Source organism: Lacerta agilis, chromosome 2, assembly GCF_009819535.1.
Source record: "Lacerta agilis isolate rLacAgi1 chromosome 2, rLacAgi1.pri, whole genome shotgun sequence".
Classification (NCBI taxonomy): Eukaryota; Metazoa; Chordata; class Lepidosauria; order Squamata; family Lacertidae; genus Lacerta; species Lacerta agilis.
This window is the reverse complement of record NC_046313.1, coordinates 29,061,363-29,075,608: the sequence shown is the minus strand read 5'-3', so window position 1 is coordinate 29,075,608 and position 14,246 is coordinate 29,061,363. Positions and strand designations below refer to the sequence as shown.

Sequence of the window (14,246 nt, the reverse complement as noted above, 5' to 3'; positions counted from 1 at the left end):
TCTGCACAGTACACATAGCACGCAAGGAACGGGCAGCCAACGGAACGCGGAAGGGACTCTGGAAACCTCGAAGAGGCATCGATGAATGAACCACTCGCACTCGGACAGGAGGCAGAAGTTTCTCTCAAGTCCCCGCCACTTTTGCACATGTTGCCGGGGAGGGGGGGGGGAGTAAGAAAACATGGGGGTGGGTGGGTCGGGGCAGATGGAGAAGAGGTGGCTTATACGGAGCAGCATTTCTCGCAGAACGTCCCACCCTCCTCCCTGCCTAGAGTTGCATTTGTCAGTCCGGCACTGCTGCTAACTTCCCTCCCACACGACACAGAATCCAAGGCTGCTCCCCACACCATTTCTCGCATGGGTCCCACAGCCACCCACCCCTCTCAGGAAGGGAACCCAAAGCGGCGTGACCCCCTGAAGCCTCTCAGGTCACCCACCCCGCTCCGAAGCCGAAGCCTCCTGTCCTGACCGGTGCTGGCCTCTGCCTCTGCGTCCCTCGACCCCCCGGGGAGCTGCTCTGCGCTACTCACCAGGTCCTTTGTGTTTTCCATCAGGCCCTCATGGGCAAAGGATGCCGCCGCTCACCTCCTCCTCCTCCTCCTCCCCCCTCCCGCCCCCTCGGCTCAACCCCCACCCCCCCGGACTCTCCCCCTCCCCTTTCCGAGGGGCAGAGCCAGGTTGGAGGAGGAGGAAAGTTCAGCCTCTCACTTTAAACGGGGGGGAAGAGCGCAGAGTGTGTGAGAGAAAAGACATTCAACTCCAAGCCCCAGAATATCAACAACATTAGCATAACCGCACTGCGCACGCGTAGTACGGCCCCAGCCCACGGCGCGCTCCCATTGGCCCCCTCGCTGTTTGGATCGCCCTCGCTCGCCGTACGCGTCTGGCGGCCTGAACTATGATGCGGAAGAGGGGGGAGGAGAGGCGACGGGGACCGAGGACGGTCGCAGCTGCGACGTTAAAGCGGTCGCCGAGACCGGCTACAGATCTCATGGGATGCTTCTCTCCGTCTCAGTTTGCCTTCAACTGAGGAGACGTTAATCTTTCTTCTTCTTTTTTAAGGTGCTTTCACCTGCCCCCCCCACTGTTTTATAAGTGATGGAACAGCCCGCCTAGAGAGCGGTTCTTATGAGGGGGGGAAATGGGGGAAAGTGTGTGTGTTGTGGGGATACACTGAAACATTGAGGTCATGTGAAAAAGAGGTGGGGCTAGGGAGGTCACGTGGCAATGCTTCTCACGGGAACCGGAGCGGGGGAGGCACAGACATAGAGAAAAAGACAAATGTTACGCAGATCGTATTATTCTGGTCTCCATTTGTCTTGGGATGGGGAGGGGTGAGGAGCTCGCGCAGAAAGGCCCGCCAGTCTGCGTATCTCTCTGGTGATCTATCTGTTTGTTTACATCGCATGTTCATTCAGGGGGACCAGCGGCGTCACGGTGGCTTCATTGAGTCCTGCGGTGGGAGGCCGGACGTGTTTGCCCGTGCGTCCCTCTCTATGGTAACTGACCGTGAGGGGCGTTTCCGGTTTACGTGACGCGAACGTGCGGGCCTTTCCGCTTCCGGTTTGTGGTCCTGAAGGCAGAGGCAGCATGGAGGCGAGGGCTGAGAGTCGGCGAGACGCGTCGAAGGGCAGAAAGCGGCCTCGGGTCGGAAAAGGGCGGCTTGAAGGAGGCGAGGAGCGAGGCGTCCACATGGCTGCCGCCGCGGAGGAGATCCGTCGGGCTCAGCACTTGGCTCTCGTGGCGGAGAAGCCCGCGGCGGAGCGTGGCCTGGAGGAGCTGCTGTTTGGGGACGTGGAGGAAGGAGACGACGACCTGCAGCGTCTGCAAGGCCCGCTGGCGCAGGTATTAGGCGGGAAGCCTGTTTTGGTCCCCCGTCCCCCCAGACTGGATAGCAATCACCAGCCTCACGGTATTTAGAGGATAATGGTTCTTTCCACCAGCTTTCTCTTTTTCCTATGCGCCCCACATCTCTGCCCGGGCTGCTGGAAGGAATTGCTCTAGTGGGTGTTTATGAACACGCAGATACAGTGATGCAGATGTTTTACCAGTGCTGGCCCTGCCGGTTCAGTAGCAGGTGTTCAGCAGAGAGGAGTGCAGCTGTTGTTATGATAACACAGCATAGAAAAGGTCACTCTTTCGTTCTTTTTTAATAATAATAATAATAATAATAATAATAATATTGTTGCTTCAGTCAAACATGTGAGGTTGTGAAGTTGCTAATGGTTGTTCCTTTGTATGGTGGCTGTGTGAATGCCTTATCTATCTTCTGTCTCGTCCACTTTGAAAGTATCCCAGGAGGTGATCAATTAAGTCTGAATATCCATTGTAACATTCAAGCAAATAAGCCCTCCACCCCCCCCCCATTTTTTTTTAACTGTAACAAACAAAATCTGCTCTTATTCCCTTATGGGGTACACAAGAGCCCTTGTAGAGTCCTTGCAGGTTCTCCATCAGTAGGAGTAAATAACAGAGGCCAACCAGAGAATATTTAGAAGCAAAGCAACTAGTAAGCTTGATCTTTATTAAACTGTTGCAACAGGGTGTTTGCCCCACACACAGGAGAGCAGGAAAAGACCTAGAACAAAGGAGCGCTTGCCCTTAAACAGAAATTTGCAAGTATGCCTTCTGAACTCTGGAAGCTATTATATGGGTGCTGTAGAATAGCACAATGTTAATCAGGTATGTGGTTATCAGGAAATTCTGTCCGACATGCCACAGGATTCATGTGGCTGTACAGCTGAGACTGGACCTGTCAATTATCTCAGTTTCAGGCTCCTGATAAGTGGTCTGAGAAAAAAACAGTGATAAGTTTGTAGGAATTTTTAAAGATTCCTTGGTGGCAATCTGTAACATGTTTTTAAATTCTAAGATTTAAAAAAGTTTTTTTTTTTTAAGGTCAGTGATGTGCTCAGTGGGAATCTCCTTGAAGGAGAATCTGATGACTCAGAAATGGAGAATGAAATAGAAGACAACTTTCTTCCATCTGAAAAACCAGCATGGGTGGATGAAGATGATGAAGTTGAGGAAATGTAAGCAGCACTCATAGGCTATGTTTGCATGTCACAGTAATCCATGGTTAGTGGTTTACTTTGATGTGTAATGCACCAATGTAAATTGACTTTTGAATCGAGTGTGGTGAAGCAAAGCTGTAGTTGTAAGCAAGTTGCATTGAACTCTGTGGGGCTTGTCTTCAACCTAACATATGTAGGTTTGGGGTGTAAGCATCTTACATCCTGTGAGTGCAAGGTCAAGAGTCGCACCAGCAGACGTACTGTGACTTACCTTTTTCCTCTTCCCCCTGCAGGTCCCTATTTGTTCCCCAAACTTTGCTCTGGAGGGATTGTAAATCCTCCAGAGCAGATTTTGGGTGGCTGCAGGTTGAAGGAGAGTCACCTTTGCACAAGTGGAAGTCCATTGCATCAGTGCACAATTGGATACCACCCATCATCTTAACCATTCATTCTGAGTGAAGATGTTAACATGTGTGCTTTCTGCAAGTTTTTACAAAATATTGCCAGGTTGTCCACTTTTTAAGAGCTTTGGAAATACTAGAACCTTATAGCTGATTTTAAAATACCCCCCATTTCTTCCCCACGTTAATCCTATAAAGTAGGTTAGGAAGAGGAAGTATTTTATTTATGGTCACTCAGTGAGTTTCATGGCTGAGTGATGATCATAGCTGTCAACCTCCCCTTTTTGCGGGAAATTCCCCTATCAGTACTATACTATATAGACTATAGTACTGATAGGGGAATTTTCCGCAAAAAAGGGAAGGTTGACAGCTATGGTGATGATTTGAACATTTATCTCCCAATCTTACTTTGGCACTCTTAACTGCTCCATCACATTGACTCTACTATGTAATCTTACTATATAACATGAACTACACGCCACTGTTTCAGAATAAAAGCTATTCGCTTGCTTTAATTTGTAAAGTGATCATCTTGGTAAAATTAATGTTTTTACAGAACAGGACACGGGTGGCGCTGTGGGTTAAACCACAGAGCCTAGGGCTTGCTGATCAGAAAGTCGGCGGTTCGAATCCCTGCGAAGGGGTGAGCTCCCGTTACTCAGTCCCAGCTCCTGCCCACCTAGCAGTTCGAAAGCACGTCAAAGTGCAAATAGATAAATAGGTATCACTCCGGCAGGAAGGTAAAAGGCATTTTCGTGAGCTGCTCTGGTTCGCCAGAAGTGGCTTTGTCATGCTGGCCACATGACCCGGAAGCTGTACGCCGGCTCCCTCGGCCAGTAACGCGAGGTGACCGCCAAAACCCCCAGAGTCGGACATGACTGGACCTAATGGTCAGGGGTCCCTTTACCTTTACAAATTTAGCATATGACTTTTTTCTCCTAGAATTGACATGACCCATCGATATCGAAAAAACATGATGAAAAGTGATGCAGAAAAGAAGCTTACAAAGGAAAAACTTCAAAGAAGACTTCAAGAACAGTGAGTGTTAATGGTAACGTGGACAAGAGGCAACCATCTTAAGAAAAATTAATTTTTTATTATTTATTTGAATTGGCATAGAATTTTAGCATATAACCTCATTTTTGAAGAGTCCTTCCTATATACGTTTTCTCAAAACAGACAATTTGTAAATTAATTTGAATTTTTGAAGACGTCTATTTAGTTACGTACATAGTAACATGCAAAAAATAATAATCAATTTTCTTTATGCAGCTATGAAGTTTTACTGCTTAATATTGAGAAAAGTGGAAATGACAAGGATGATTCAAATTGAACTAGAAAAGGAAGGGCAGAAATGGCTGGGGTGCTTGGACACTTCAAAAGCATTTCCCAATTTATTGTCGTAGTGAGAGGCCTGCGAGAGGTGGGGGGAGTTGAGGAAAATGTTGTTCTTCTTTCACAGTCCATCCTTTAAACAACTTGCATCTGCTCTTGCATCACAAGGTGTGTGTGAGAGAGAGACTATAATATCTCTCTTCATCAGATATTTAATGCTCATCATTCTTTCACCCATCTTTCAAAATTGTCTGGCATATTTACTTAAAATTTCTGATAGTTTTTTGTTTTTTTACCTCAGTGAATAAGGTTGTGTCTTAAGTAACAGTTGTGGGTGAAGTACGGATTTGTCTTCTTTAGATTTCAGAGCGCAATGGGAGCAACCCCTTCCTGGGCACAGAGGGACAGGAAGAAGAAAGTAAGAAAAGCCAGAGATGAAGGTAAATGTGGGACTTTCTATAGCATGAACCAAAGTCAATAAAGTAATTAAGATTCAATCTTGTGCACATGTTCTGCAGATAAAGTTTTTGCGACTTCTGATTAAGGAAGTCTCGCAGAGACTTATGTAGGAAGAACATCATGGCAAGGGGGAGATCAACTAGGCCTCATCCATTGGCCATAGAAGGAGCAGCTACAGGGAGATGGCTTCTCCTCAAGTATAGTGTGGGTGTTTGTGTGAAAGAACATGGCTGCTTGGTTTCCAGTTTTTATCCTTGAGAATTTTAAGCAATTCTTATTTTGCACTTGGCTTCAGTTTGGTTGCCTTCAAGGTTCAAGTAAAAAACAAAGTAGATCACACAACCCTGAAGGCTGCCCACCCTGTTTTAGATTGTTTACCTGAGGACGCAGACTGTCTTACTACTGACTGTTGCAAGCTGCTCTAAGAGAGCAGGGTTTATGGCGCACTACCTGACTATATTGAATAAGTTCTGACTTCTTTTCATTTAGCTTATGTTGCCACTTTTCATATGGTTGCACAGATAAAACAATACAATGTTTGAAATAATTTCTTTTTAAGATGACAGCGAAGATGAAGGGGATGAACTAATGCACAAGACGGGCAATTTCGTGACAGTGTCAGACTCCTTACCAAGAGGCATTCTACAGGTAAAGCCAGCTTTCATTTTCATACACACAATGTGTTTGTGGTTAGAATTCATAGGCTTTGAAGCTGTTAAATATGAGAAAAACAACAAGTTTCAAGAGACACTTCATGCAACACATTGAAAGCATTTTCATATTTTGAATATTTAGTTGACAAAGTGTTAAGTATGATGAAATAGTTATGTAGAGCTTCAACAGTAAAATAAAATAAAAAATCTTCTCTCTTCTCCTCTCCTGCAAGCCTGCTGTTAACCTTCAAAATCTGCTTCAGGAGGTTGGAGGACCATCTGGAACATATTTTAGGGAAGTGTGAGAAGAGGAAGTTCCAGGTGTGAGCAGAACACTTCCACAGAGTTGAATACAACTTTATTTTGGAAAATTAGGATCACTAATGCATCTCTAAACTAGGAAATGGAAAAGTGCCTAGATCACTGAATGTATCTTAGGACAGAATTGGTAACAAATTTGCTGAAATATATTTCAGTAGTGCAGACTTGGGGGTTGTGTCCAAAGCTGCTGTTTCACTTGGGCAGAAGATTTGAGTTTGCACACTTGAACCTTCTTCTCTGTCCTGAAGCCTCACACACGCACCCTCAAAATCTGCTCCAGATGGTGGAAGATGCTGTGGAGCAGTTTTTGTGGGGGTATTCAGGGAGGAGCAGAAGGGGAGGTCCTATTTGGGTAGTTTAGTGCTGCTTGTGCAGTGTTGGATACTGTCATGAGTTCGTAGATTTTTCTTTTCTATACTGTACTTGTTTCTTAGTGGTTATGCAGCTTCTTAACAACCGCACATGTTCCTGTTCTGCATTTTAGATGAAAAACTGCTTGTGGGCTAATAATGAACGTCTGTCAGATGCAAAACTGACAACTGTGCAGTTCCATCCTTCTGCTCAAGTTATTATGACTGCTGGGCTGGATCGGTCTGTATCACTGTTCCAGGTGAGGAATAATTACCTTATATATGATGCAATTGTTTCTGCTTCTGTGTTCTTGTATACTATTTTATAGGAACTGATTGGCTGAGACATACTTTAGACACCTATGTGGTGGTTGGGTGGGGGGTTTAAATTTCCCTATTTAATACCAAACTTTAATGACTGGAAACAGTCAAAAAGTGCATGGAAGCAAGTGGGTCATCCCCATTGTTTGCATAGAAGCAGAAGGAGTTCCTTGTTGTGGTGGAGCTCTATCTGCAGTAGCAGGCAGAAGCAGCCCAATGTTTCTGTGGGGCTCTGGCTTGCCGTCAAATCAAGGAATTTAAATTCAAGACAAGCTGGCATTCACTAGTCATTACATTTGTAGTTTAGAAATCCTCTTAAAATATTGACCCTTCTGAGGTGAATAATGAATGCATCTTTTTCTCTTTAAAGGTGGATGGCATCACTAATCCAAAGATACAGAGCATTCACCTGGAAAGCTTTCCAGTGTACAAGGCACGTTTTAGTGCAGATGGAGAGCAAGTTATTGCAACTAGCATACACAACAAGCGGTTCTATATATACGACATGATGGCTGGAAAAATTATTCCTGTAACCCATATCAGAGGTGAGGTTTTACTGCTTGCTTTATTTTTGTACACATTGAATTTTAAGTAGATTCAAATAATGCTCAAATATAATTTTATTTTTTCTGAATTAGACATCAAAGATTGTAATTAAATTCCTTCTTACTGTGTTGCATGGCGGTAGAACTAGTACCCAGTGTTTTTCCATGTCTTTGGAACAATGGCATCTATAAGAAAAAGAATAAACATTCAAGGAAATAACCATCTATTATTCTTTATAAATAAGCACCCAGATTAAACCATCATTTATAAGATAATAGTTAGCTTTGGCAGTTAGCTCCTATATATGCTGGAACTATATAACGCATTACTTTTTTGAACTTAAGGTTTAGAGGAGAAGTTTATCAAAAATTTTGAAGTATCACCAGATGGAAGATTCCTGCTCCTTAATGGAACATCAGGCTATCTGCATTTGTTAACAATGAAGGTAAAATCTGCATTTGTGTCTGAAAATGAGTGTTTTAAGTTCAAACAGCAACATAATTCTACCAGCGGAGTTCATACTAAAAATACATTTTAATACTAATATGGCAAATACAAACCATATAGCATTTTGCAGTCTTATGCTTCATACCAAACCTCTGTGCTGCTCAACAGTACCCATTTCAGCAGACAGATCACAGGGATGGTGTGGATATCTTGACTTTGAATTTGTTAAATCCAAATAGTGGTGGCTAATAGCTAAGCGGTTGATTATCTTTAGAGTTTTGTGTTGTAAGTGTCTTTTATTAAACATGTCATCTGAATAAATGAGTACGTCAGTGGTGTGGAGACTGTAGAAGGAAAAATATAAACCAAAGTGAGAAAGCCATAAATAACAGGAGGGAAATGGGGCAATGGAACACCATAATAGGGTACACAGTGGTGTACTAAGAAATATAAACACATTCAGCCAATATTTATCTGTGTGCACCCTACGAGTTTTCTCCCCTCCCCCTTTTATGATGACTAGAAGGGCACATTCCTCTCATGAGACCAGACTGTTTCACTTTATGATATTGTGACTACTTGTGTTAATCAGCAATTGCATTTCTATTTTAGACGAAAGAGCTTATTGGGAGCATGAAAATTAATGGAAAGTCTATTGAATCATCTTTCTCTCCAGATAGCAGCAAAATCTACACGCATTCTGGTAAGTCAGATGAGATGCGGCATCACTGTTTGAAGGTGTGCATTCTTTAGTGAAAGGAGAACTTTGTATAGCCTCTGCTGTAACTGCAGTTACAGTAGTAATCGTTACAGGCTCATTTTCTGATTAGAAAGCACCCATAGCAAGATGCCTTAAGATGAAACTGGAATATATGACCTGATACAACCTCCCCATAAACCATGAAGCAGTTGTGCTCTTTACTTCTTATGATGTATGCATGTGAGTACCTATTTAATGGAAACTCACTATATAATACGGTAGTTATAATCTTTGAGTAGTGTAGGGGGTTTTCCTTGCTGTGCTCTTCAGTTGTTCATAGTTTAGCAGAGGTCCCCCCCCCTTAAATCCAGAATTTTGATGTCATATATTACTTCCTCTAAAAAATTTCCCTATTTGTCTCTCTGTCTGTCAGTTCAGGGTGAAGTTTTCATATGGGATGTAAAAAGCAGACGATGCCTAAACAGATTTTCTGACGAAGGTAGTTTGTGTGGTACATCTATTGCAGTCTCCAAAAACAACCAATATGTGGCATGTGGGTAAGTTGAAGCAGAGCCAAAATTTTAAGATATTTTATTTTTTGGATCATGCCAGAAGGTTCTCTACTTCGAAGACACTGGAGTTGTCAGATAATTATGGGTTTAGACATGCGTTACTAATGATGCAGCTCTCAGCATATTAAATCCACTTGATTTCAGTGGGACTTGCTTTTGAGTAAACATTCTTAGTAATGTGCTATAAGAGGCCAAATTCAGAGGAGGGCAAAATCTACAAATAATTTAGTGGTGTATCTTCATATATGGTAACGAAATAACTTGCCAGTATGACAGGTAAACACGTTGCAAATGCTTTTTAGATCAAGTTTCAGGCTTTATCAAAGTAGTCTTCAGAAATATCTTATTTTTAGTCTGTGGTTGATACATAGAAAGCTCCCGTGACTTGGAGTAAATATTGAGCAGCTTTTTGCCCTTAATTCTGTAGAGCTGCCATGTTGCTTGCCTTGATTTAAAAATGGAACTTCTGAACTGTGGCTGAAGCTAATTGCTCCCCTTAAGATACAGGTGAGCTTCTTGCAGCATATGTAGGAGTCAGCAATTGTGCTGCAGCATTCGGCACTAACGGCAGCTTCCAGAGCAAGGAGAAGGAAAGCCCCACATAGAGTGCATTGGAGTAATCTACTTGAAATCAGTTAATGCATGAACTACTGTGGCAAGGCTTTCCCAGTCTAGGAATGGCTGTAGCTGTCAAACCTCTTTCTGCAGATGGGGCCTCCCTTCTACAAGCTTAAGGCAATACAGGTAGTAAAAAAAATGCACTCTTTTTACTTACATGAATAAGATTTTACTATAGTTACGCATTAACATTTCCTCAGTATAGCTGATAGGAAATGACGCTCTGTACTTCTGGAGAAACATAGAATCATGAATATAAATTGCTGAGTTATCATGGTTTAAGCATTTTATAAACCACAAACTTTTTTCTAGTTCCAGTTCTGGAGTTGTGAATGTGTATGCTCAGGACGATTGTCTCAGAGAAACTAGTCCTAAGCCTCTTAAAGCTATAATGAACTTGGTCACACCTGCAACATCATTATCCTTCAGTCCCACCACTGAAATATTGGCAATTGCTTCTAATAAAGTAGATGAAGCGGTAAAGCTGGTAAGAATTTTTCCTAAGTTTAATTCAATAGCTAGGTATTAATTCAATTCAATTTAAGCTGGAGTTTTCCTGCTTGTTCTTTTCAGTTCCTAAGGTCCTCCTCACCAGCCTTGGATTCCCATGCCTACAGAGATTCCCTGTCCATCTCCCCTGGCCTAAATTCAGCAAAAAACAGTTCCTCTCATAACTATTATAACTAGGTCGTTTACTGGAGGATTTTTCTTCTGCTCGTGATTATCATTTTCCTTTATAGAAGTTTTGTTATTTGTCAACATTCTGTTGCTGACCACATCACCTTGAGCTCTTTGCATGTCTGGACATTCTGTCTAAACAAAATAAAAAAATTCCTTCCAGTAGGACCTTAGAAACCAACTATGTTGGTCTCTAAGGTGCTACTGAAAGGATTTTTTATTCTGTTTCGACTATGGCAGACCAACACGGCTACTTAGCTGTAACTGGACATTATGTGACATCCTAGTTGCTCAAGTAATTGGGGTCCAATGTAAGCTGCAAGCATTTTCACATACATAGATCAGACACACATGTTGCATGGTTTTTGGATAGCGAGAATGTATTGAGTTTGAATAAGTCTTCTGGGAAATTACCAAAAATAGGACAACAACAGAAAGACAGAAATGCCTATACTTTATGGTTTGAGGCAAACATTTCTCACTTTAGGAGTTTTATATAGGGAAACCTTTTACTTTTCACCAGGCGCACACAGTCTGCCAATTTCTGTTTTGGAATGGGGGGAAATGAGATAACCCCAAAACATCCATTTTATCATATTAGAAAAGCTTTTCTCATTGCTACCATTTACGCGAAAAGTGGGTTTTAGCTCCAGAAAAACTTAGATGTCACACAGCTGGTGGAAATGTCAATGTGGTTCATGTCCTCCCAAGTGCGGGAACAGGCAGCCAGCAAGGGAAATTTTGAGATAGCGAGCATCAGCCCATGTAGTTTTAATTGTAACTGTATATGCAAAATCTGTGGAGGGACGCGGGTGGCGCTGTGGGTTAAACCGCAGAGCCTAGGGCTTGCTGATCAGAAGGTCGGCGGTTCGAATCCCCGCCACGGGGTGAGTTCCCGTTGCTCGGTCCCTGCTCCTGCCAACCTAGCAGTTCGAAAGCACATCAAAATGCAAGTAGATAAGTAGGTACCACTCCGACGAGAAGGTAAACGGCGTTTCCGTGCGCTGCTCTGGTTCGCCAGAAGCAGCTTTGTCATGCTGGCCACATGACCTGGAAGCTGTACACCGGCTCCCTCGGCCAGTAACGCGAGATGAGCGCTGCAACCCCAGAGTCAGACGCGACTGGACCTAATGGTCAGGGGTCCCTTTACCTTTACCTTTTTATGCAAAGTCTGTAGTTAGAAATATCCTGGAGAGTGAAGTTTCTTTTTTATAATCAATTTTTATTAATACTTTTCATAAAGCCTAACTAATCTAGAGAAGAAAAATAGGAAGAAAAAAAAGGAAGAAGAGAAAGAGAATAAAAGACCTTAACCTTTATTTCACACAGAAGAGTGAACCCTCCCACCTCTCACCTGGGAGTTTCCCCCTCTTTCCCCAGCCTCCCATCCTGGGAGATTCCTTGTACCAAAACTCCGGGAATTTCTAAAGTAGCTTGTAAATGGGCAGATGCAGGAGAAAGAGTTAGAAAATCCTGCTAGTTGTGCACAAGCCTTTGCTTAAGATAAAGCTGTGGTGGTTCAGAGTTATTGTCTTGAGAGTAATTGTAGAAATGAATGTTTAAAGGTTTTTTATTTTAATATTATGTTTGACAATGAAGTATAATTTCACTTACCCCGCCCCTCTGTTTTATTACCTTGCCCCACTCTCCTTCATAGGTGCACATTCCTTCATTTACTGTATTCTCAAATTTTCCGGTGTTCAGAAGAAAGTTAATATACTTGGCTAACTCCATGGACTTCTCACCCAGAAGTGGATATTTTTCCATAGCAAATAGCAAAGGCAGAGCTTTATTGTATAGGTATGTATTAAATCATGTTACTGCAATTACGGTGATATTTAACTCTTAGTTTTCTTCAGATTTGTGTTATATTATTGACTGTGGGCAGTATTAGTGTTAGTCATACTCAGAGTAGCTAGTCTTAGTATAGTTTAGATGGATATTGCCTTTGATACATAATAATAAAACAGGTTTTTACAGTTTAACTTACCTAGGCACAATTTGAATTTCTTGCACATTCTTATTTCCCTTTTCTCTTTTAAAAACATACATTGCTAATCTGCACCCTGATATGTTGATGTTAGATGAAAACATTGTCATAAAATATTTGAACCACTGTGATATAATTTAGAAAGCTAAAGCAGGGTGCTTTGTGGTCTTGCAGTTGGGAATATGTCAAACTATTGCATATTAATTCTGTTTTAACTTTGCAGGTTGAAACACTACTCAGATTTCTAAACTGATAACTTTAGACTGAGGTAATTATCAACTGAAGTAGAAGTGCTGCTGGAGAATTGCAGGCAACATAGTTTAAATTTCCTTGTTATAATTTCAGAGTCAAATAAATTCAGTTCATTGGAGTTTTCTATTGAATTTTAATGGTTAGTGAAGTGTGTGCACTTATTTGGAATGAACCACACTGAACTAGGTGGGCTTTTCTTTTGAGAATGTATGCACTGAATTATACTACACAACAGCACATGCATTTTAAGTATTTGTAGTCTGCCCTTCCTGCAAGAGTCCCAGGGTAGCAATTGATAACACTGAAATCACAGTTTACAATTAACAGTAAAAATTAAAACAAATGTAAACCTTACTTGGTTTCACTAGATATTTAGTCTAGTCCTATTCATTGCTTAAATCCTTGCTGATATAACTGTTCATAAACTTATGCATTAATTGGCTTTTTGGAGGATGCAGGCTTTTTCTTGAACATTTTCTGACTTGCTCTTCATACTTTTCTCTCTACAGATGGTGTACCCTGTGACTTTAAGAAAGTGGATTAACTTTTCTTCATTGCCTTGATGTATTTATACGTATGTGCGTTTGTAGCAATACATAGCTTTTGAATAACAGAAACTCGTCTCTAATATTTCTCCATAACATCACCAGTGTTATGTAAGAGAACACATTGCATGAAAGTAGGGGCTAATCCACACCATAGCTGTCAAGTTTTCCCTTTTCTTGCGAGGAATCCTATTCGGAATAAGGGAATTTCCCTTTAAAAAAAGGGAAAAGTTGACAGCTGTGATCCACACATGCAGAGAAATTATGTAGGACAGCTTTACAGGATGCACTAAAACTGAAGGAAAAGGTGGGATATGACTAGAGCATTCAAACATGTAATCCACCCACCCTCAATAGTCTGAAGCACTTGGTTTTTGATGGGATTTTACCTAAATGGGTGGGTTACATGTTTGAATAGGTTTGAATGGTGGGAAGAAGGTAAATACCATTTCACAGTGCATGCTTATGGAAGTGCTGCTGGGGCTGCTACCTTGGACGTCTTCATGGGGAATAGGTCTAGTAATGCCTGTTACATATGGTAACTGAGAGGGACTTCTGTCTTCAGAAGTAGCACACCTTTGAGTACTAGAATCTTACATATTTGAGTTTTGACTACTTGCTCTCCTTCATGGGTTACATAACCTTGAGTTTAATCAGAACTGTGGGAATATTTTGCACCAGGTAGGCATCGGAAGACATTTAGTTTCAAGCTCAATAACAGTAGTGTAATACTGACCCCAAGTGGTCACTGGTGGATACTTAATTTCTTATCATTTTAAAGCATTCAAAAGACAAACCAGCACTTTAAAAACATTGTATATCAAACAGTATCTTTGGTCACTTTGCCCCCATCTTTTGACTTTCCCAAACCAATTGCTATGGAATGAAGACAATGCAACATACCTGTATATGTATAATTCTCCCACACTACCCTACATACCAGACCTTAATTGAAAGACACAGTGCTAGTGATTTCAAATAGTGGTTCTTGGATAAAACAATTTATTGCAGTATTTTTATCTTGACAACAACCTTTCATAACAT

General features: G+C 41.9%; 2 protein-coding genes across 10 annotated transcripts in view; one reads left to right on the top strand and one right to left on the bottom strand.

Moving 5' to 3' along the window:
• MBTD1 (mbt domain containing 1) overlaps positions 1-601 on the bottom strand; it is a 47,779-nt gene extending 47,178 nt beyond the window's left edge. For 3 of the 9 annotated variants that reach the window (XM_033139144.1, XM_033139150.1, XM_033139151.1), the window contains exon 1: positions 531-601. In XM_033139144.1, coding sequence (XP_032995035.1) covers positions 531-551 — 21 coding nt within the window. In that variant the 5' untranslated portion in view covers positions 552-601. The remainder of the gene's footprint in view (positions 1-530) is intronic. The other 6 variants (XM_033139142.1, XM_033139143.1, XM_033139146.1 and 3 more) reach the window with 3 other exon arrangements.
• Positions 602-1,565: 964 nt separating this feature from the next.
• Positions 1,566-13,274, top strand: UTP18 (UTP18 small subunit processome component). Its single transcript, XM_033139141.1, has 14 exons — positions 1,566-1,845; positions 2,899-3,032; positions 4,358-4,453; positions 5,111-5,190; positions 5,769-5,857; positions 6,668-6,793; positions 7,225-7,399; positions 7,745-7,845; positions 8,460-8,550; positions 8,981-9,104; positions 10,050-10,224; positions 12,073-12,215; positions 12,629-12,673; positions 13,167-13,274. Exons 1-13 carry the CDS (start codon positions 1,591-1,593, stop codon positions 12,651-12,653), a joined length of 1,614 nt encoding a protein of 537 aa, XP_032995032.1. The 5' UTR covers positions 1,566-1,590; the 3' UTR covers positions 12,654-12,673; positions 13,167-13,274.
• Positions 13,275-14,246: the final 972 nt, after the last annotated feature.